Source organism: Heterobasidion irregulare (genome assembly GCF_000320585.1).
Source record: "Heterobasidion irregulare TC 32-1 unplaced genomic scaffold scaffold_07, whole genome shotgun sequence".
Taxonomy (NCBI): Eukaryota; Fungi; Basidiomycota; class Agaricomycetes; order Russulales; family Bondarzewiaceae; genus Heterobasidion; species Heterobasidion irregulare.
This window is the reverse complement of record NW_009258203.1, coordinates 1,874,706-1,894,085: the sequence shown is the minus strand read 5'-3', so window position 1 is coordinate 1,894,085 and position 19,380 is coordinate 1,874,706. Positions and strand designations below refer to the sequence as shown.

At 52.1% G+C, this 19,380-nt stretch overlaps 7 protein-coding genes across 7 annotated transcripts; 2 read left to right on the top strand and 5 right to left on the bottom strand.

The window, feature by feature from the left end:
• Positions 1 to 219: 219 nt before the first annotated feature.
• On the bottom strand, positions 220 to 1,111 carry HETIRDRAFT_410558 (uncharacterized protein). The gene is made up of 2 exons (XM_009550316.1): positions 823 to 1,111; positions 220 to 753 (listed from the first exon to the last, which is right to left on the bottom strand). The coding sequence occupies exon 2, from the start codon at positions 669 to 671 to the stop codon at positions 456 to 458; it is 216 nt and encodes a 71-aa protein (XP_009548611.1). The 5' UTR covers positions 672 to 753; positions 823 to 1,111; the 3' UTR covers positions 220 to 455.
• Positions 220 to 2,476, top strand: HETIRDRAFT_386567 (uncharacterized protein). The gene is made up of 4 exons (XM_009550315.1): positions 220 to 753; positions 823 to 1,339; positions 1,460 to 1,739; positions 1,793 to 2,476. The coding sequence occupies exons 2-4, from the start codon at positions 1,298 to 1,300 to the stop codon at positions 2,083 to 2,085; spliced, it is 615 nt and encodes a 204-aa protein (XP_009548610.1). The 5' UTR covers positions 220 to 753; positions 823 to 1,297; the 3' UTR covers positions 2,086 to 2,476.
• HETIRDRAFT_445608 (uncharacterized protein) lies at positions 1,462 to 8,524 on the top strand. The gene is made up of 19 exons (XM_009550314.1): positions 1,462 to 2,398; positions 2,430 to 2,536; positions 2,586 to 2,820; positions 3,020 to 3,097; positions 3,205 to 3,416; positions 3,513 to 3,911; positions 4,118 to 4,772; positions 4,836 to 4,933; positions 5,074 to 5,909; positions 6,083 to 6,194; positions 6,259 to 6,277; positions 6,305 to 6,410; positions 6,466 to 6,676; positions 6,769 to 6,934; positions 7,015 to 7,164; positions 7,228 to 7,327; positions 7,402 to 7,438; positions 7,498 to 7,726; positions 7,867 to 8,524. The coding sequence occupies exons 1-19, from the start codon at positions 2,312 to 2,314 to the stop codon at positions 8,110 to 8,112; spliced, it is 4,083 nt and encodes a 1,360-aa protein (XP_009548609.1). The 5' UTR covers positions 1,462 to 2,311; the 3' UTR covers positions 8,113 to 8,524.
• Positions 8,525 to 9,008: 484 nt separating this feature from the next.
• Positions 9,009 to 10,842, bottom strand: HETIRDRAFT_428368 (uncharacterized protein; the record flags this gene model as incomplete). The annotated part of the gene is made up of 8 exons (XM_009550313.1): positions 9,009 to 9,203; positions 9,283 to 9,457; positions 9,547 to 9,956; positions 10,018 to 10,115; positions 10,177 to 10,194; positions 10,261 to 10,386; positions 10,423 to 10,466; positions 10,637 to 10,842. 8 exons carry the CDS (start codon positions 10,840 to 10,842, stop codon positions 9,009 to 9,011), a joined length of 1,272 nt encoding a protein of 423 aa, XP_009548608.1.
• A 1,577-nt stretch (positions 10,843 to 12,419) lies between these two features.
• Positions 12,420 to 12,880, bottom strand: HETIRDRAFT_322307 (uncharacterized protein; the record flags this gene model as incomplete). The annotated part of the gene is made up of 3 exons (XM_009550312.1): positions 12,420 to 12,482; positions 12,537 to 12,685; positions 12,739 to 12,880. 3 exons carry the CDS (start codon positions 12,878 to 12,880, stop codon positions 12,420 to 12,422), a joined length of 354 nt encoding a protein of 117 aa, XP_009548607.1.
• A 772-nt stretch (positions 12,881 to 13,652) lies between these two features.
• On the bottom strand, positions 13,653 to 14,787 carry HETIRDRAFT_321576 (uncharacterized protein; the record flags this gene model as incomplete). Its single annotated transcript, XM_009550311.1, has 2 exons — positions 13,653 to 14,314; positions 14,367 to 14,787. 2 exons carry the CDS (start codon positions 14,785 to 14,787, stop codon positions 13,653 to 13,655), a joined length of 1,083 nt encoding a protein of 360 aa, XP_009548606.1.
• A 997-nt stretch (positions 14,788 to 15,784) lies between these two features.
• On the bottom strand, positions 15,785 to 16,098 carry HETIRDRAFT_322786 (uncharacterized protein; the record flags this gene model as incomplete). The annotated part of the gene is made up of 3 exons (XM_009550310.1): positions 15,785 to 15,846; positions 15,905 to 15,951; positions 16,007 to 16,098. Coding segments are annotated over 3 exons (201 nt in total), but the record flags the coding sequence as incomplete, so codon positions are not given.
• Between the last annotated feature and the right edge of the window lie 3,282 nt (positions 16,099 to 19,380).

Here is a 19,380-nt window from a genome sequence, read left to right as displayed (position 1 = left end):
CGGAGGAGTATACCAGTCAGCATCGGGGTACGGAATGCACCATCCCCAGATGATCGGTTAGACTGGGAGGACTGGGATGGAGTGGTTTGGCGATGTGCCTGTCGTCTACAGCCGTTCTCACCCCCTGTCTCATTGCGACTGATCCAGGTCTCGCTCTCTTTCAAGCCTCTCGCCCACGCCACTCTCCTCGCAATTGCAAGTTCTCATTTCGAGTGGGAGCTCCAATGCGCTGCCCCAGATACACAGCAGCGAAGTATCTCATGCAAAATACGAGATGATCTGAACTCACAGAGATTGCTACTCAAGGGATTATTAATTCAGGGCCTCACGGATCCACTCATTCAGAGCGCCAACCGCATTCTAGGCTACGATCCCACGAATGATCCTCCGCGTTCACTCCCACTCATTACTCGCCTGAGGCTTGGCGCACAATATACTCGGCTCACTCGCCCGAGTTAATTGGTCGATTGACTGTAGCATCTGGGGCGACACGCACATACACGCTGGCGCCGCGTTGGTACCTCATCAGCCCATATATAGGCCGGGCTGATCTCGTGTCTGTGGCTATAAGCATCGCGTTGCGCCTTGAATGCATAAACAGGTTCGGGGCGAAACTTCCTCCATATATCGTTTTGCCGAAAGCCGTGGGAGCGAGCCTTGTTTGGCGTCATGTGGCATGGACCCCTTTCTATCATTTTTGCGTCATGGGTCTAGACTGACGGGAAGACAAACTTGATTCTGAAATGCACCCTGGTGAGCACGAGTTCTGTTACGTTTTCTTGTCTGCACATTGGCGTTACAATGATACGCGTTCTCTGGAAGGTGGAGTGTTGTTTCAACCTGGGACTAAGCATCCTTAGGGACAACAGGTTCGTCTACAATCGAAGACCGAAGTTGAAGTCTGTTCCTATCGCACTCCACACCAGATTCCGCATTCAGTGTGCACCCACCCCACTCTCGAGTGAAATTCATCAGCCGCGACCAGCAGTACATCTCCGATCAGGCGCGGTATCTCGATTTCTCCGTTACATCCTTCCCTTCATCTCAACATTGCACCCTGCTCCTCTGTCTGCCTTGTCCCCGCATCCGTCTCGCATCCCACTTTTCACACGTCCAGGCACCCAGATCTCCAGCTCCAGGTTTTCTGCAGCTATCTGGCCTCTGCGTCCCTCACCTGCCTCTTTTCAGGATCCAATGCTTTGGTTGCGACATCATACGGACGCTAGAACTAGCTCGGAAGATCACTTTCTGTCTGGAACAACGTGTCCAGACTGAGGCTCGTTATCCTCTTGTTGGGATGCACCCTTATCTAGGAAGGCTATCGGAACAAGGCTACTCCGTGAGTATGCGTCGGTTGGTGTCTCCCAGCTACTGGACTCCAGGTCACCATAACATGTGGCCACTCGCTTGCTTCATTTGTATTCTGTCATGGCTTGTCATTCGGTCGGAAGCAAGCTAGGGCGCACTCCGTTTGAGCAGCGCTCGACCAGCTGAGTGCTGTTTTACCCTTTCCTGGTGTTCGCTGCGTCTGCCCCTAGGTGTCCAATTGAAGATGCTCACGACCAGAATAATCATCGCATGCAGATCACTGTATGCTTATTCATGTTGTGTGATCAACGGCCACGCATCTACACTCCCAAGTCGTCTATCTCACGCACCTTTATCTGTCCACCTCTATCTCTCCCATTCTGCCCGATTTCGATTTCGATTCCGATCACAATTCCTCTATGAAATTCGTCGTGAGATTCATCGTCCGCGATCGCACAAACAGAATAACGCGGACCGAAGAGAGACGCCGGGGCGTTCCTAGGCGCCCGCTGCTCTCCTTTCTCGTCTCTCGCGCCCCTTCGGCTTCATCTCCGATCAAACGTAGTATCTCGATTTTCCCGATCTAGCGCTTTCCCCGAGCCTTCTCCCACAACGCCTAACCCCTTTGGTCTGTGTTTTCGCCGATGTTCCCCTTATTTTAGATGGTGGGATGGGAGCCTCAAGGTCGGGCAATCCCATGATGCGCTCTCAAGTGCACGGGTGCGGGCCCAGCTCATACGAGGCACTCCATCGCAGACGTCCCACAGAGGTCCATAGGGGTCTACAGCGTAAGCGCGCTGTCACTTAAGCTTCGTGGGGACACGGCGGGGTGTGGTGAAGGCGCGGGGTCGATCGGCGTTCCCCGTACATATCCTGATGAGCCTTCGGCGTCGTCCGCAGCTCCGTACATGACCTGTAGACACTGACGCCGATGCCGGCGTGACGTTGGAAACTTGCATCATTGCGGTGGCTCAGACGCGGCATGGGCACTCGTTGATATGAAATGGAGCATGAAGGATGTTGGGCGGCTTGGCTGGCTTGGCTGGCAAGCGATATGGTGGCGGGTGGAAGTCTGATCCGCACCGACGCGGTTCATTTTAATTATGCGCTCTAACGGACAGGTGGGAGTATTACGGCTGTATGCCACATTTCGCACCATCGGCCTCTTCGGCGTTCAGTTTGACTGGCGCCGAATCAAGAGATTTACGCTGGTGCGTCAACGTTCGCGGTGCGCCGAGACCAGTGCTCAATTCACGGATAGACGGCTTGGAAACAAGGTATCAAGGCGTCAAGACACGGAGTATCAGTCTCGGGTGGGAATTCAGGGAGGGAGATGATGAGAGAAGGTCTGCGGAACGGGCCGCGCCGAGCGCCTACGCGAGTGAAGGAACCGGAGTCATACGGCTGGATGAACGGAGGTACAGTATGAATGTGTCATTCAGCCAAACACAATCGACCACGCTGCGGGTGATTCACGCATCGCCTCGCCTTGCGACCACCACACGCGCAAGCGTAAGTCAAGCCTACTGCAACCCGGCAGGTGTTGGTTGTCGATTCGATCACGACGTTCGCACTGTATCGTATCTCACAACTTTTATCTCACATGTATTGCGAGATCCGGGAAGATCGGTCCTTCGATTGGCTTCCTTCGTGTTCCCATGTTCTCCCGCTAATCTCGAGCCGTATATTGCTTCTCTGTTTTTTTTTACAGCGGAAAAAGCCCCTCGGGAGTCCCCGCGCAAGGCTTTGCTGTGCCCAAGCACCACGCACTCCTTCTCCGAAGGGTGGTGTACTTCTGATGTGGTGTTCGACGGGACAATGATGCCGTGCCCACCCTATCCACCCCGGCGTCTATGGCATCCGCCCCTCGATCCGATCTGTCCACTCCTATAATAGACGCAGGGCTGCAAGTGGAGGACAGACGCATGGCTCGTGGAGAAGGCGTCTATCGGGCGAGTTTATGTGCGTCTCCTGGGAATCCAGCGACGTGGATCCCTGAATCATCACTCCCTGTTGCCAGAACCGTGCAAGGCGCGGCCAGACAGTTTCGCTTATAAAGTCTCTGCCCTCCGCGCTCGATGGGGTACACCGACTGTCCAACTGCCCAGGTGCATATATACCTGCTAAACGCTTACTACATCCTCCTCTTGTTTATACCACCTCCTGCTACATACTACGTCTGCTGACTCTGCGGGTCACCACAGCCTCCGCGCCTTCATGCTTGACACGCCCCTCTCGCTCGGATACAGCATGCAGTCCCAGTATTTGCCCCAGTCGGATCCGGATCTCGTCTACGCAGCTGTTTCCCACTATCACCCCCACCAACGTCCGCAACAGCTGCAACAGCATCACCCTCATCGTCACGAGCAGGATCACCAGACTTTCCTCCCACATTCTAACTACATCTCGAACATGGCCTCGAAGGATGCCATGCAGCAGTATCCCGACGTCGACGCGAAGCAGCAGCCGTCGATGCTGGATGTGAACGGATTCATGCATTATTCTTTTGACATGAACGCCGCCTCTGACGGCGGACACGTGAATGGGATCGATGTCGCCGCGCCGCAGCTCAACAATGAATACGCCGCCTTGGAAGACTTATGGTACCAGCCTTCAGATACAGGCAAGCACGTTTTTCTTACTGGATTGCCTTTCAATTATCCATCATTCCTCGATCCTGTCTCTCCATCTTCCATCCTGTCCATTTTCTCTGCCCTTCATTTTGTTGTGACGCCCTTCCGAGCATTGCTAACCGACGCCCTTCGTTCTCATCAGACATCAACAGTGTCAACGATCCCGTGACTCACAGCCAGACTCACGTCCAGACCCATCGTGATCACACCCACGACACCTTCCATATCCCGTCATCCTCCACATCCCCGTCGTCGCTCTCCATGGCTATGGCGGCGGCGGTGGCAGCGTCACCCACACAGACCCAAGCGTCGACGCCGTCGCTCATCCTCGACACATGCTCGGACACGTCCACGAGCCCCCCGTTCGACCCATTCCCTTTCGACAGTGTGTGCGATACGCCCGTACCGAGCACGAGCAACACTGCCTCCATTTCTCGTCCTCCATTTTACGTCACACAACAACATCCGCGCAATAGAAACAGCAACATCACCAACGTACAAGGGCATTCTGGAACTAGCAGACTTTCTTCCCCCAGTGCACGTTCCAGCTCGAATACCCGATCCAGTCCGCGGTCGAGCCCTCGTGCTCACGCGCACGTTTCACATCCATATTTGAACGCGGGACCGTCGTCCTCCTCGAGCCCGGGTCCGTACTCGCGAAGGGGGTCTGAAAAGGCTATGTCCATCGCTATCTCCGATGCTGCTGCGGCGTCAGGTGCGTCAGGGTCTGGCGCCAGCCCCTCTACTGGTTATGTGGGCGCTACATCCGCCGTGGCGACGACAGTGGGCGGGCGCTTACCCGGTGCCTGTGCGCGCTGCAAGAAGCTGAAGGTGCGCGTCTGCTTAATGCCTGCTCGACATGTGCTGACCGGGTGGTCTTGGCTCGTCTCGCAGATGAAGTGCATCTTCCCCGACGCGCAGCCGGCATGCGTGCGCTGCAACGTAGGGGGACACCACTGTGTGGTCGAGGGGCGCAAGGCGAGAACGCCGAGGTAAGTCCGACAGACAGATCTTCCAGTCCGCCTGCATTTCCGCATCGGGACGATGAGTCGTCCCTATTGCCTTTTGCGTCATCATTGCCTTTCGCGTCATCCCTTGTTCTTTCTTCGCCCTGTCGCCGTCTTCGGTCCAGCCACCTTGGCTCGATGGAGACGGCTTTTGTCCCACGCGGCTCAGACCCTGGCGCTCTGGACCTTGCTGACGTAGACGCCCTCTCTTTCCCTTCCGCACCGGCTCAACTTTCGACACGAAACGCGAACCGAATCGCCCTGTTTAGCCAAAGGGAGCACCTCCTGCGCCAAATCCGTGAAAAAGACCAGTCGATCGCGGACATCCTGTCGCGTCTGCACACCTGCGCCCCAGGCTCCTCTTCCAGCTCTGGCGCGTCCGGCTCGTACGTCACGCCCCTCTCGATTCTCCCAGCGCGCCTCGGGAACCTCACGCCGGCGGAGCGCCAGGCGCACAGCGAGGTCCTCGCGCGGATGGAGAAGCACCAAGCGAGCGCGCGCGCGTGGGAAGTCGCGCGCGGCGCGATCGACGTCGGCGCGCTGGAGGTCGACGAGGAGATGGACGACGACGAGCTCGAGGATGATGGGGAAGACGACGACGAGCGCGATGAGGACGAAAGCCAGAGGAGCAAGAGCGAGTCGATGGACGTGGATCTGTGCAAGAAGGAGCAGGGCGCGGAGACGCAGATCATGCGGCGGCATACCAGCCACCGCCGCGGCGGAGATGGTGAGGGCGGTGGCGGAGCGCTGCGGCTCCATTCGTTGCCAGATTCCACTGCCCCTCTGGGCTTCCTTGCAAGCTGCTCTCTCAAGTACGGCAAGGGGCGCCATCCGACGCTGAACGTGCCATCAAACCTTGCTCCCAACGCCAACGCAGACGCGTGGTCGCAGGCGTTCGGCGGCCTAAAGGGCGTGCCGGAGATGGACTTTGGCATCGCAAACGGCGCGTATTTCAGCCCTGGTAAGTTTTTAGGTTTTTAGTCTCGGATGGCCGCAGATGGCCGCTCGTGGAAATCTTGAATTATTTGGTCCCGCTCTGCCACGATCGATCGAGTCTGAGTTTTTCAGAATTTCATATCCCGATTATTATCGAATTTCATAATGCATGCTGACGATCTCCACTTGATCATACAGGACCGTCGGCTGATTTGAATTTACGGCAGATCGTCATCGAGCGCGAGATGCTGCCCGAGATCCTAATCTCGGGGCTCATCTCGCCTGACGAGGCGAAAGCGTTGTTCGACATGTGAGTCCGCATACGTCGTATACGCTTTCGGGGGGTTGTCTTTCTGACATGCGGACGTCATTAGATTCTTCCATAAGATGAACGTGAGTGGCATCCTCCTCGTTGTGTAGGACGAGGATTTTGACGCTCGTTCCCAGCCGTTCTTGTCTATCTTGGACGAGACAATCCACACACCCGCCTCCGTGCTCCGCCGGTGTCCCTTCCTCTTCACTGCTAGTAATTTGACCTTTTCCATTCCATCTTTGCCGTAGCTCACGTCGCGTCCGCACAGTCTGCGCCGTCGCCTCGCGGTACTACACTCAACGGCCAGAGATCTACAAGATGGCGATGCACTTCGCCAAGGCAGCGGCTGCGTCGGCGTTCATCGACGGATGGAAGTGCGTCGAGATGTCGCAGGCGTATCTGATCATGGCCGCGTACGGCAGCCCGACGCGCACGTGGGAGGAGGACCGGGGATCGTTCTACACGGGGGTAGCTTCACGGTGAGCAGTCCACCTTCTCTTTTTAGGAACACTTCCCTTTTCAGTTTTCGTGTGTTTGTGCATGTATTGACCATGACCTTGGATTGGGACAGGCTGGCCGTAGAGCTGAATCTGAACAAACCGTCCAATGAGCCACCAGCCGACGAGCGGCATGAGCGGGAATTGCTCAACCGACGGCGGACGTGGATGATCTGCTGCATCATGGACTACAGCACGTCAATGCAGATGGGAAAGCAACCCACGATCCGCGAGGACGAGGTGCGTTGGCTGTCTGCTCTGCTTGCATGTTACATGCATGCCACGGCTCACTGCACTTACATGCGTGTCGACTTGTGTAGATCATACGGAACAGCTCGCGCTGGTGCTCCGCGTCGACGTTCCAGCACCCGTTCGACGCGCATCTCCCTGCCATCATCGAGCTTCTCCGCATCATGAACGCGTTCATTGACACCACCTCCGAGGTGCAGAGCTACCCTGCAGATAAGCGGGTATGTCCCCTTGTGCCCCCTTCGATTCATGACCTGAAACTAAAGATTATCTTCGTTTTTAAGGCGAAGGCGCTAGCGACCGTCATCGACGCGTTCACGCAGAGGCTGTCGTCGTCGTCGCTCGAAAAGGCCGCGATGCGCGGGAACCTGCACGAGGAGATCGGTACGCATTTGCTCCCCAATGCGGATCCTGATCTTATATACTGACCGACGCGATTCATTCTTGTGTTCCAACAGAGATGGCCGACCAGCTGCGCACCGGAATGGTCGCATAGTAAGCACCCAACACTCTTCGTGCGACGACGTTGAGTTGATGAATGTCATGCGCATCAGCTTGCTGGAATACTGCCGCCTCATCGTGATCTCGTACGGCCTGCAATCGGAGATCGCGAGCAAAGCACTGAAGGCGGAGGGGAAGAGTCGGTACCTCGAGCAGTCAATCAACGCCGCGTTTGCCCTCGTGGATGCATGGTTGAAGCGTATGGTGGCGACGCAGTTTGTCAAGTACGCGCCCGAGTTCTTTTTCGTCGGGACGGGCTTTGCCGGCGCATTCTTGGTCAAGGTGAGATTCGCCTCCATATCTCCATGTCTCCTCCCTCTTTCCTACTTCGCCCTTGCCTGACGGGGAGGATCCCTCCATCACCGAGAGCAATATCAGAGACTGACAGTCTATCTTTGCTTCCGTTTCACTTTACCTCACAGCTACTGCACCCGCGCTTTGCGCACGTCGTGTCCGAGGAGCAGCGTGCGAAGATCTTCGCCGTGAGCAGCCTGCTCATCAGCACCCTCGCGTCGGACGAGATTGCCATCGACGCGCAGCATACGCCGAGGCATTATTCGGCGTTCCTCGACGGCGTGCTCAAAAACATGATGAGCCTCTGGCAGGACTTGGACTCGACCGAGGCTCAGCGAGATGTATCTGCTGAGAGCTTGCTGACGTTCGCATAGTCGTGCTTGTTTTTTTTTTCTTCGCCTACCCCCCCCGCCGCGTTTGCTCGTAGACTGTTAACGACGTCTGGCGTTGCGCCTGCCCCCCCGTCATTCCAACATCCGGCATGGTGTTGAACGGACGTGGTTATCAGCCTACGTCTTTCGACCGGCTTCTCCTTACGTCTGCTCGAACTCCTATCTTATTGTTACCTTCTACCTCTTTCTCTTTATGGTTTACTTCTTCCTTTCCTGTCTCGCTCATCTCTTGACTAAAAAGTGCGTTGATGTTGTTTGCCTCTCTTCTCTCGCTCTGAGTTTCGTTTTGGTATTATCGCGGTTCGCTCGTCTTTGTATATGTGCTGTAATTATATATACCGGGTCTGTCGTAGTCTACACGTTGTAAAGAAATAATCAGAATTTATAGAGCATCACATCGAAAGCTCGCGCCCAAGAGCATTACGAGTAGACAAGTCCGCACTTCATACTATGAGACTAGATTGTGTGGGTGTTTGTGGTCGAAAAATATTGCTCCCTGTTCAATTTTACGAGCGCACACACAGAGCAGCTTTCCTTCCACCGGAGTCTATCGACCACCAGCTAAATCGGGTCCTTTGACCTCCATGCCGCCCCACTCAAATATTTCCAGAGAAAGTGCAAGATTCGTCGAGACTTCGCTCTCCACGATGGAGGTCCAACCACCTTGATCTGATAGTCTCGTTTGAAAGATGTCAGATCTCCAGTGGTGCTCCTCAGAAGACGGAACACCCTTTCAGAGCATGGAGATACGGACGACGCTCGCGGGGATAGGGTTTATTACTAAAGAAGCAGACAATTCGTATGAGGCTTGTGGTAAGAACCGCAGAGCGATATTCGCATGATTCATAAGGTCAGCATGCCAGTAACTATCACTGTTGTTAATAGTAACCCGGAGGGATGTAGACGAGTATGACCCACGTTATGAACGACCTGCGCATAGAGGGAGGTAGCTCTAGGGAACGAAGGGCTGCTTCCAAGTATTCGGCCACTTCGGTATCAAGGACAAGCACAGAGTTCGATGGATCGATGACGGGATGTGTAGGATCGAAACAATTATGAGGAAGGCGCGAAGGCTGCGTAAGGCGCGCCAAATGTTGTCTGTGCAATCCACACGCATCCATCAGTCCTCAGAAAAATCGAATATATACAAACAAAACCCGACAAGTCGTATGACCATTGTATGTCAGGGCCATCCGATCCAACGGGCTCTTCATCATACTGAGTGTCTTGTGATTGCACTGCCCAGGTTATGCTTTGCAATCCACTCCCCTTTCGCTCGACGGATACCATTGGTCGTACGGATGAGAACTTCCATTCCGGGATGATACTGAGTCCGAAGCAGTGATAGGAGTCAGGGATTAGACATAGATGTTTTGTTTCTGCTTTTTCTTCTGCTGATATAGGCCTAGAGTTCACCCCGATTTGATAAAGCACTGAGCTAAGGTCAACGGTCTCTTGATTGCAAGAAGGATCTTGCCATCCAAGAATAGCCTTTGGTGTTCTATTGGGATGCCCTCTTCGACTTGGAGCTTTCTCATCAAGGCCTCAATAGTGAGGAGGGGATCGTAATGAAAGGCCAATGTTCGGTCACTTATACTAGATCGTACATAAATTTCAGGGAGAGGGGTGGTGATAGTCGCGGTTGCAGACTTGTTTATCCTTTCGACCGATTCGACCCATACAGCCATGAGGGAGTAGCAAAGGTTCGGCCATATGAGTGGATCGATCTCCATGCGATCGCCATCGAAGGACGGAATATGCACAGAGATGCGCAGATCGAAGGAAGCAGAAAGGGAGAACAAACGACGAATGGTGACGGCCAGGGCCTAAGTGATACGCGCTCCAGGTCAGAGATAGGTATTTCAATTTACGTAGATCCGGACAAACACCGAACGTGAGGGGCACACTAGTGACGACTCTTCGATCTCCAAAGCGAATTTGAATCAACCTTTTGCCGTCGACGGCATCACTTAGAGTCGCCAAGTCTACACAATCCATATACAAAAACGAGTAAGCTGGATGCTCTGGTAAGAGCCGGGAGCTTACGCTGCTTTGATATTGATTCTACGAGTTTCGTGGAAAACAAAATTAGCTACCACATCATTAATCGAGAACATGGACATGACGGACCGGTCTTTGTGCATATAGAGCACAAACACAGAGTAGGGCTGAATTTTTCATCCCATGTACGTGTTCGCCTCGAAGGTTCGTCTTCATCATCGACGGAACGAGCACGTTTCACCATATTGCTGAGAGCTGTTGAGGATAGGGTTCCGTGAGTAATTCACAGACAGTTATTAACAAATGTTAATAACATTTGCCTCTCCGAGGAATTTCTAACATGAGTTAATAACAGATTAATAACAATTGTATATAAAGCGTTATTAACATGTTGAAAACTGATTTATTTACATGTTAATAAAGAAAGTGGTGTTAATAACAAGAAGTCACCAGGTCCGGTATGATTCCATCTCCGGTCAACCATGTTTACCAGCCAAAAACTGACTTGAATTGTTCACTGAATACCCCGACCTCATCTTCGATCTTCTCCATCAGATCAGGGTCCAGAGAGAAGTTGAGGAAGCATGCATAATGTGAGTCCTGAGAATTTTCCACGAAAGGCAGATTTGATTCTGGGGGTATGCCTAATAGCAGGTGATGCAGTTCCGCGAGAACAGTCTCAAAGCTGACGTCGTTTGACTCGGTGGACATGGTGCAAGCGGGGAAAATGGGTAACAGAATGTCCAGAGTGGGAACCAATGCAGTCCGAGACTCTGCACTCCCGGACAAAATTATTATTTTGCAGGGAAGACATAATTGTACAGCCACAACCTTCAATATTTCCACCTTTCAATGTAAATTCAAATGCTGATCATTATATACAATTTCAAACATTATTAACATTATTAACATCGACATTGTGCCCCCCTGGAGGTGGCCTGTTAATAACAGTGTTAATAACAATGTTAATAACATAAGTTATTAACATGTTAGCAATTCAGGGATTACTCACGGAACCCTAGTTGAGGAACAAAAGGCGAAGGCGACGGAACATCTAGTTTCAGTTTCCGCGCCGAGTTGCCGAAATGGAGCATGGGCTCACTACAAGTCTCTTTGGACAGCTGCGCCTCCCTATTATCCATCGCGGCTCTCCTCGCAGTGCGTAACGATATACTCTATGTATTCTTGATCGTTGGCTCCATCGTGACAAAGGAGAACATGAGTAGAAGAAACAGTTAGCCCGCGTGTAGACAGCATCGTTGGCAGCGCAGTGCTATTTCTCCAGGCCGTTATCCAGTTATTCGAACAACGCTGATCACAGTCCACAATTCTAGCCATACGGCCGGATCTTTAAATCACCAAAAATATGGCAAATCAACGGCGCACATCGACGAGCACAGCCTAAAATGCTATATACCACGATACTGTGTCAAATCGACATGTAAGAAATGAAGGGGAAACCGAGACGACCCTCGTAGGTTACTGGCGTTGACGTGGCTTGAAGCGCAACTGAAGAGATTGGTAGTTCAGGAAAAGCGGGAAGTTTGGTTGTCATAAGACCCAGGGAACTGTCAATCAAAATGAGATGTGCATGGCCATTGATATGTGTAAAGTGGGCAGGTAAAGCGCTGATGTGCGTGCAGCGGACCAGGATTTGAATGAGGGGAGATAAAGAGCATTAACGTTAGAAAGAGTAAACAAGGATCAATGTGAGCAGTGAGCGTAGAGCTCATTCAAGTCGAAGTGCGCCTTTGACACGATACGGAACCAATCATCTTGTTTATGCACTTGAGTGCTACTCACCTGATAGAGCAGACTGACATTCACTTTGACTCCCAGTATTAGATTTACGATCCACAGAAGATCTGTAGGTAACAGCCCATGATCACATAGAATATAGGCTGTGACAACGCAGTTTCATGGGCTTCTGTGTAGAGATTTCGGAGATGTTCGTGAATCGCTTCAGAGACGCTCTGAGTACTGCGGAGCTCGCTATCTACGAGCATTGGAATAAATCAGGCTGACGATGGGTGCATGTGTAGGGAGTAGGCCAGACATCGTTGATGATAGCAGCATGCACAATATTTGAATTGGAGTTAAAGTGAGCCAAAAGGAATGCAACGAGTAGTTGTTACAAAAGTCCGAGAAGTATGGTCAGATATTCAAGAAGGCACATGCAGATATCTTGTAGAACGTCGATGTTCTTAAGCATCCAAAGTGCGAATAGAGAAAGGACTTACTGATACATTCATGACTTGCGCCGACACCCTCGGGCCTTGAACTCGATATCAAGGCCATTGAGAGCCTCCAGCAATAGCATACGGTGCGATCACAATCTTCTCCACATCCCACTGCACCCCACAGTCACTGATCGGAAGGACCTCAGTCAAATGAAATCTACTCACCACGTTCGAGGTATAGTACACATCGCTTTCAACCGTCTTTCGCACCTTGTCTATTGTCTCAGCATGGAAAAACAAAACGGAGCCTGTCATCTTCTTCTCTGCACTCTCGCTTGCGATCGACTCCGGTGTGAGGATCGCGCCGCCCAGTTCTTGCAATTTCAGTGAGCCTTGTTATCCATTCAGATCGACATAATTGACGCACTCATATATCCTTCCTGCTTCATCGTGGCTGCTCTCTCGATGTGTGCGGGGCGAACAGCCAGCCGGCGTGCATTCGCGCCTGGATCGGTCTTGTCGGGTGCATACACGATGAAAGTGTGCTTGACAGGAGTAGTGCTCGACATCGGTCTGAAGTAATAGTGCTGGAGATGAGCAGACGTAGTCCTGACAAGAAGTCGCTGCTGAACGCGAGCAGAGGAGCAGAAGAGACTGAGCAATGACGATGGCATAAGTCAGTTCACTGTCTCTCACGTGTTCCTTGCAGCCATCGTGTCTCATCGCGTGCAGCGACAGTAAAGCGACACAGCTCAGCAACTCATCTACCGCTTCGTCGCCTTGAGGCGCATACAGAATACACAGTTATATAGAGATCCAATATGTTGGAGAACTGTAGCTGACGCATGTGAGTCGAAATAAAAAGATCGGGATACTAGAAGCGACAAGTCGGCTTGATGAGTTCGTCTCACGTGGTCTTCCTCCTACTTTCCTCATTGACCATTGCATCCATCGTGCAAAGGGACACATCTCAGAAATTCATCTACCACCTCGTCATCTGGCCTTTCGCATATAGAATAAAGTGCTGTAGAGAGAGCAGATATATTGGGAAAAACTGCGACCAATACATGTGAGTAAAAACAAACAGATTGGGAAATCCTCGCAGACAGGCGCAAATCGAGCATCACGCCCGCGGATCGATTCGGACTTGAAAGGGGGACACTCATGCGACCGATGATGTTCTGCGATACAACACAGGGTGATTCAGGAGCAAAATCGATAGGAAGAGGAGCATGCGACGTGGGAGATGAAATGATGAAGGGTACAAAGTAAAGGCAAGGTCGAAAACACTCACCAGCACTCACCCTCCTCTGCTCACCGCCCACTCAACTTCCTCCGCCTCTAGATCTGCCGCGCACCGTGCTTGCTCCTCTTGTGCGCTCTCAGCGCGTCTGTGCGCAAGTACTTGTTCCCGCAAGCGTCGCATCGCTTGGTGGGCCGAGAATGCGCGATCGTTTCACGCATATGACGCTTCTGTTCGTGAGGGCGTCGAAACCCGATCAGGCATTCATCGCAATTATACTTTGTGGTGCCATACTCGGTCTGTCCGCGAGCTTTCTTTGGCGCTCGAGCCCGCTTAGGTTGCTTGGGGGCGGGCTCTTGGACAGACACTTTGATAGCCTCGGGAATGTCACCGTTCACAGGACAATTCCTATGAATCGGCGTTCTTGATTTCAGAGTTGTCTTGTTGAGGGCAATGCCCTCGAAGCAACCCTCAGCGCTTGGTGGGTGATCGGATGCTGGGGTGGAGACCGCTGCCGCACCCGTGAATTTGTCCTCCAGCTCCGCTGGGGTCGGCCGCCATCGCGGCCGGGATGGTACGAGCCTTGCCAGGGACCCATTGATTGTAACCCTCCGCGGCGTAGGCATGTGCAGCGGCGTATCACAGACGATGGCGCGCGTCCGTAGGGTGAGGATGTCGACTGCTGCTCCCGTAGTAAACCCCGCGTGTGGAGGTGTGCAATCGGGTGGCGGATAGTATGGGGCCGCCGGACTCTCCTGGGCTGAGTGCGGAGTAAGTATGTAAGGAATAGGCTCGTATGATCGACAACCCACCGCTTGACAGACCACACATCACCTGTGCTGCTGGGTAGACGATCCCCCCAGTTGGCAGCATCCACTGAAGAGATGTGTAGTCGCCAACAGAGACGACGTGCACCGGGTACGCCCATGCGTGGACGGACTCTGGGTAGGATGGGGCATCCGTCCACTGGTTTGGTCCAGAGGGTACGACCGATGTGCCCTGTGGCAGGAGGAAGGTAAGGGCGTAAGGGCAATGCGTAGATCTCCCTTTCAAACGAGACCATACCCCTGATACGTAGCGATCTGAAGCCATTTCTTGTAGCGATGGATGGCCCTCGGCAAAGGCTCGGTTGGCGTAGGGGAGGGCCACACTGCAATTGGCAAGGACGAGGTGTCTTTGCCACGCCAAGGGAGCAACCTCTTCCAGCTGGAAAGCTTCATACGGGAAAGTCATCGGGTCGTGTCGATAGTCAAGTGGCTCAGCGATAGAATGGCAGATGAAAACTTTGAGTCACCTTTGGTCGCTTTTCCAGCTTTTAAGCGAGCCCTTTGTGGCAAATGCGTCAGCTTCTCGCGCTTCGCCTCTCGAGCTGAATCCGGTTTCATATCTGTTTCGTGATTGGCTGGGCGAGTTAGGTGGGTGGCGGGACCCATGTGTTCTTGCCGAAGAACCTCATTTTTCGCTTTACAGCTCAGATGCTGATCCGCCCCCATTGTTCGACCGGATTGTTCGCCTCGTGCTCAATGCGCGGCAAGCGAGTACGTCTTACGAGCACAACAAAGGAGAATTGTCCTCTTGGGGGCCCTTATCCCCCTGCATCCGAATTCAACTAAGTCAGTTTGGCGGACTGATAGATGGCTGATAGGCGCCACACCTGACAACATACGTCTTCTGAGCCTGGGCTCTATTGAAGCTTGTATTTTCTAGACCTTCTCGCGTCGCTTGCCGGGAGACTCGTAGCCTACCACATCTTCGAGTTTCCACCGCTGGTCCACGAGAGTAAGATGTCAGCGAACAAATCGTTCGGCTGCAAAGGGTGACATTTTCCCTTGAATGGAAGACGAGCCGGCTACGTGCTTTCCTCTCTCCGTGAGGTTATTCACCTTTTCTTGAAGGCGGAATATCCAAAAGACATGACGGCGACGTTGACGCAAATTCAGCTCAGAACGACAAGCCTTTCGTCGATTTCATCATCAAGTCGTTGGTAGTGTACTCAGGCTCTGGTCCGACTTTGGTTCTGGTTTGAGCTTCGGTTCGGGTTCGGGCTTTGGCTCCGGAAATGGCTTTGGATGGTATAAAGGAGTTTGACAATTTCAGCGGCCGCTTCAGCAAGTATATCATACAATCAGACTTGGTGTCATTGTTAACACTATACAATTACCAACCCGAAACCTTGTGCTGATTCTGAATCTGTAAGCCCCTCAGTGTCATCACTTCCACCTTCCCTGGCCTAAGTGCACTTGAACGAGCTCATGGCATCGTTGTTGTTATAGTCGGCCAAGTTGCTTATGCCTGCCATCAAGGGTCAGAACATCCTGCATGAGGTTCAAGCAGATCATAAGCTACTGACCAGGGTAGACAATCCCGCCAGTAGCACGGCCAGAGCATCCAGCGTCACTAAATTGATATTTTGGTCAAAACAAGGTCACAATTATGGGTAAAGGGGACAAACCTGTAGACGGTGCAAGTGAGACCCTTGTCGGGTCCGAAGCTGGTGACATCGTCGTTGAAATTGGACCCGACGCCGACGCACTGGCCGGAGCTGTCGACGGTGAAAAACGCATTATTATCTTGCTATAACTATATTACGCAAAATAGTTCGTACCTGAAGTTGGAGACATAGATCTGAGGAAGAGTACATTAGATGCGCGATCAGACTTTGAAGACGAAATCACGTACACAGTTACCCTGGAAGTTTGCGTCGGTGCAGAAGTACACGCCGCCACTGAGCACGTTGACATGAAGAGCCTAAAGATGCCTTAGACCCATGAGTCCTTCAATGCGGTGAAAGGAGAGAGAGTACATACACCGTCAGAGGCTTTGGAAACGTTGCTAGGGTCGAGCTCAACAGGCGTGGTGACCTTCCCGTCCCAACCGAGCTTCGTCTTCCAATCCTCATCTCTCGCACTGGCATCAGTAGGTGCAGCGAGCACGAAACCGATGAATGGCACGACAGCGAGAATGAATCTGGCAGCGAACATGGTGACTCTTGAGAGAGAAGAACTGAGTTGAGTTAAGCTAACGAGGTTGGGAGCCGAGTGAGCTTGAAGAACACATCTTGCAAATGGGCCCCCTTTTATATGTAGACTTTGGGCGCTCTCTCTTCAATGTCTGGTTTAACGATTTGTTATGACTTAGCTTTGCCATGGGGGTTTGCACCTGCGGAGTGTTCCTTTCGCCGACACGTACCATGATCCTGAGCTTGACTCTGCAACAATTCCGTGCGCGTGACTACTGTCCCTGATGTACCCACGCACAATGAGGGTGGAATGGAGGTAGTGCAGAGCCATTCGTCAACTCAAGACCTGATATTCAGCGCTGTCCGCGTGGTGAAGTGTGCCTGGAATATACTTGCTCAAGAGAGCTTGAGAGCCTAAGCGAGAACCGCGCTCAATATCTTGCAATATCTATACATCCTGGAACAAGTCAGCAGGAATAACCCAGGTACTTAGTTTGAAAGTACCTACGCGGGGGGGCCAGGGGTCGCGGGGGTGTTATTGGTATTTATAGAATCAATCAACTAGATTGAGACGAGTTGTAATAAATGAGTTGAACGTTGGATGAGTTGCCTGAATATGTGCTTGGTGGCCTGCTTGACATAGTAGACGAGGGAAAATTTACTACAGCCCAAAACGTTGGTTTACTTCAAGCCACCTATTAGAACCGTTGTGTACTTGGAGCATCTAACGCTAATGGGCATACCGAGAGCTCGAATAGATCATTACATAACTTTTTTTTTTTGGACTTTGACAAGGGGTGTGAGTCCCTTGGAAGTGCAAAGGCGCGAAGCGAAAGTCCGGAGGATCAAACTAGGATCAATTAGGGCTTCTTCGAGTGAGATTCTAGAAGCGCCCTAGATGATTAACAGCATTGACGCCAGCGGTCACTTCTGAAACACAACGGCGCTGTGTAGAAGTATGACTGATGGACGGAAAGGACGTATGGGGAGCTTCCTGAGAAGTCAAAGTAAGTAGGGTTCATAATGAGACAACTACCCAGAAGATCAACATCAGACAATTGACATCCGGAAATTGCAAAAGACTCAAAAGTCAAGACTTTGTGAACTGGCTGAAGGAGGCCATGATCCGACACCAGCGGCGCTTGTCTGACTTCGCTGCGACCAGATTCAATCAAACAAAAACAGGGCCACGCACGTTATCACTGTTCCATCAGCCGTGAGTGAATAATGAAAGAGCGGATGATTGTGCTCTGTTCTCGCAAGGATGGTAGGTGTACCGTCGTTGTAGGAGGGAGCATGAGTCTCGATACTGAATCGGGTTGAATTCCGAGTCCAGGAAAGTCACAAGGTTGCGATGATACGGCTGATCCAAGCGTCACCTTCAAGGTCTGCTATAGGGTCAAATAAAGAAAGAGACCTGGCCATGTCCAATCTTGAGCCAGAGTCAGGCTTCCATGGCCGAGGGCTAGAACGGGATGGAACCGAGCTATTGATGTTGCGAGGAGATGCGCGCCGACGCCCACTCTCGAGAAAATAGGTTTCGGATATCAGGGTTGCAAACTGCTGCAAGACCGGGCTTTCGAGCGCTCTTGGAATTTGACTCTGATCAATCCGTCATATTCCGGTCTCAGATATGCTGATTCTAGGCGACTGGCTGATGAGTAAGGGGTGCAATGATCGTATGAGGCCCACTCAGCCTGATTGGCGAAATAACCTGATTCTTAGCACGAGAAAAGTAGATCGTGTTGGCGAGGCCTACCAGATGCCTCGATTAATTGTTGACATGATCCCTGCTGCAGTGGCACTGGTGTAGATGCATTCTTGGGGCAGTATTCCTAGAAATTATTTTGTCAAATGGTGACCTCGGGCCTTATCTCGCCGTAATCACGCAACCTATGACAAACGCGCTCTTCACAGATTGTCCCTTCCGGACGGGTGGACGAAGCTGGACGGAGAGACAACTCGATGGGGGTATCACGAGCGGCTTGACAAGCAGAGACAAACACACGCATTCACTCAGCATCAGTGTTTCTTCCATTCCATGATGCAGGCTTGCAGAGTTCCTGAAGGACATTTTCGTTCTTTGTCGACCATATGATTTTCCGGCATTTTGTCCAAGGGTTCAGGATATGAGTGCACATTGGTTCATGATGACCTCTCATACCATTTGATGGATCCATCGTCATTACTCGGACAATCTCCATGAACCATCCGCTGAGGGAAGAATTCGCTCGAGCTATCGCTTCTTCATGTGAAGCGGGTGATATCGCTTCTATACGTGGGTGGGCTTTTGGCGGTTGGGAAGTTAGGTACGTGACCGGTCTTTCTTATACCGGTGTCTCTGACCATATGCGTCCAGGTCGAGAAAGCTGCTTTAGACATCCAGCTCTGATTTCCGGTCTTTATGACCTCTCCCCATCTCGGAATCTTGACCATTCTAGCGTAGTACGTGTCTCAGGCTATCAAACAAGTCTCCATTCAACTCGCCGAGGTCTGAGTTTCGATTCTCACATCAAATTCAATCCGTTCAGCACAGTCGCGGCTCAGATTTTCCTTGCATCTGCCCCGCTAATCTATCATCACCATGTGGCTAACGATTGATTCAAGCCGGGTGTGTGCTTGGAGTAGACTGGTACCGTTGTGGACGAAACCATCTATTTTTAGACATCGCTCATTGAAGAGCCTCCCTCTTCCGCAGTCCGGACGACTCTCTGCGCTGGCTTTATTGGATGTCGCGACCGGCGCCTGTGATCCTATTTTCTCACAATGTGTGGGTGAAGATAAAAATAGAATTTTGCCTCCAAGGCTGTGTATGAAGGTCAGTTTGACGCCACTATCAGGTTATGTCGGACTGAGCTTCTGATCGA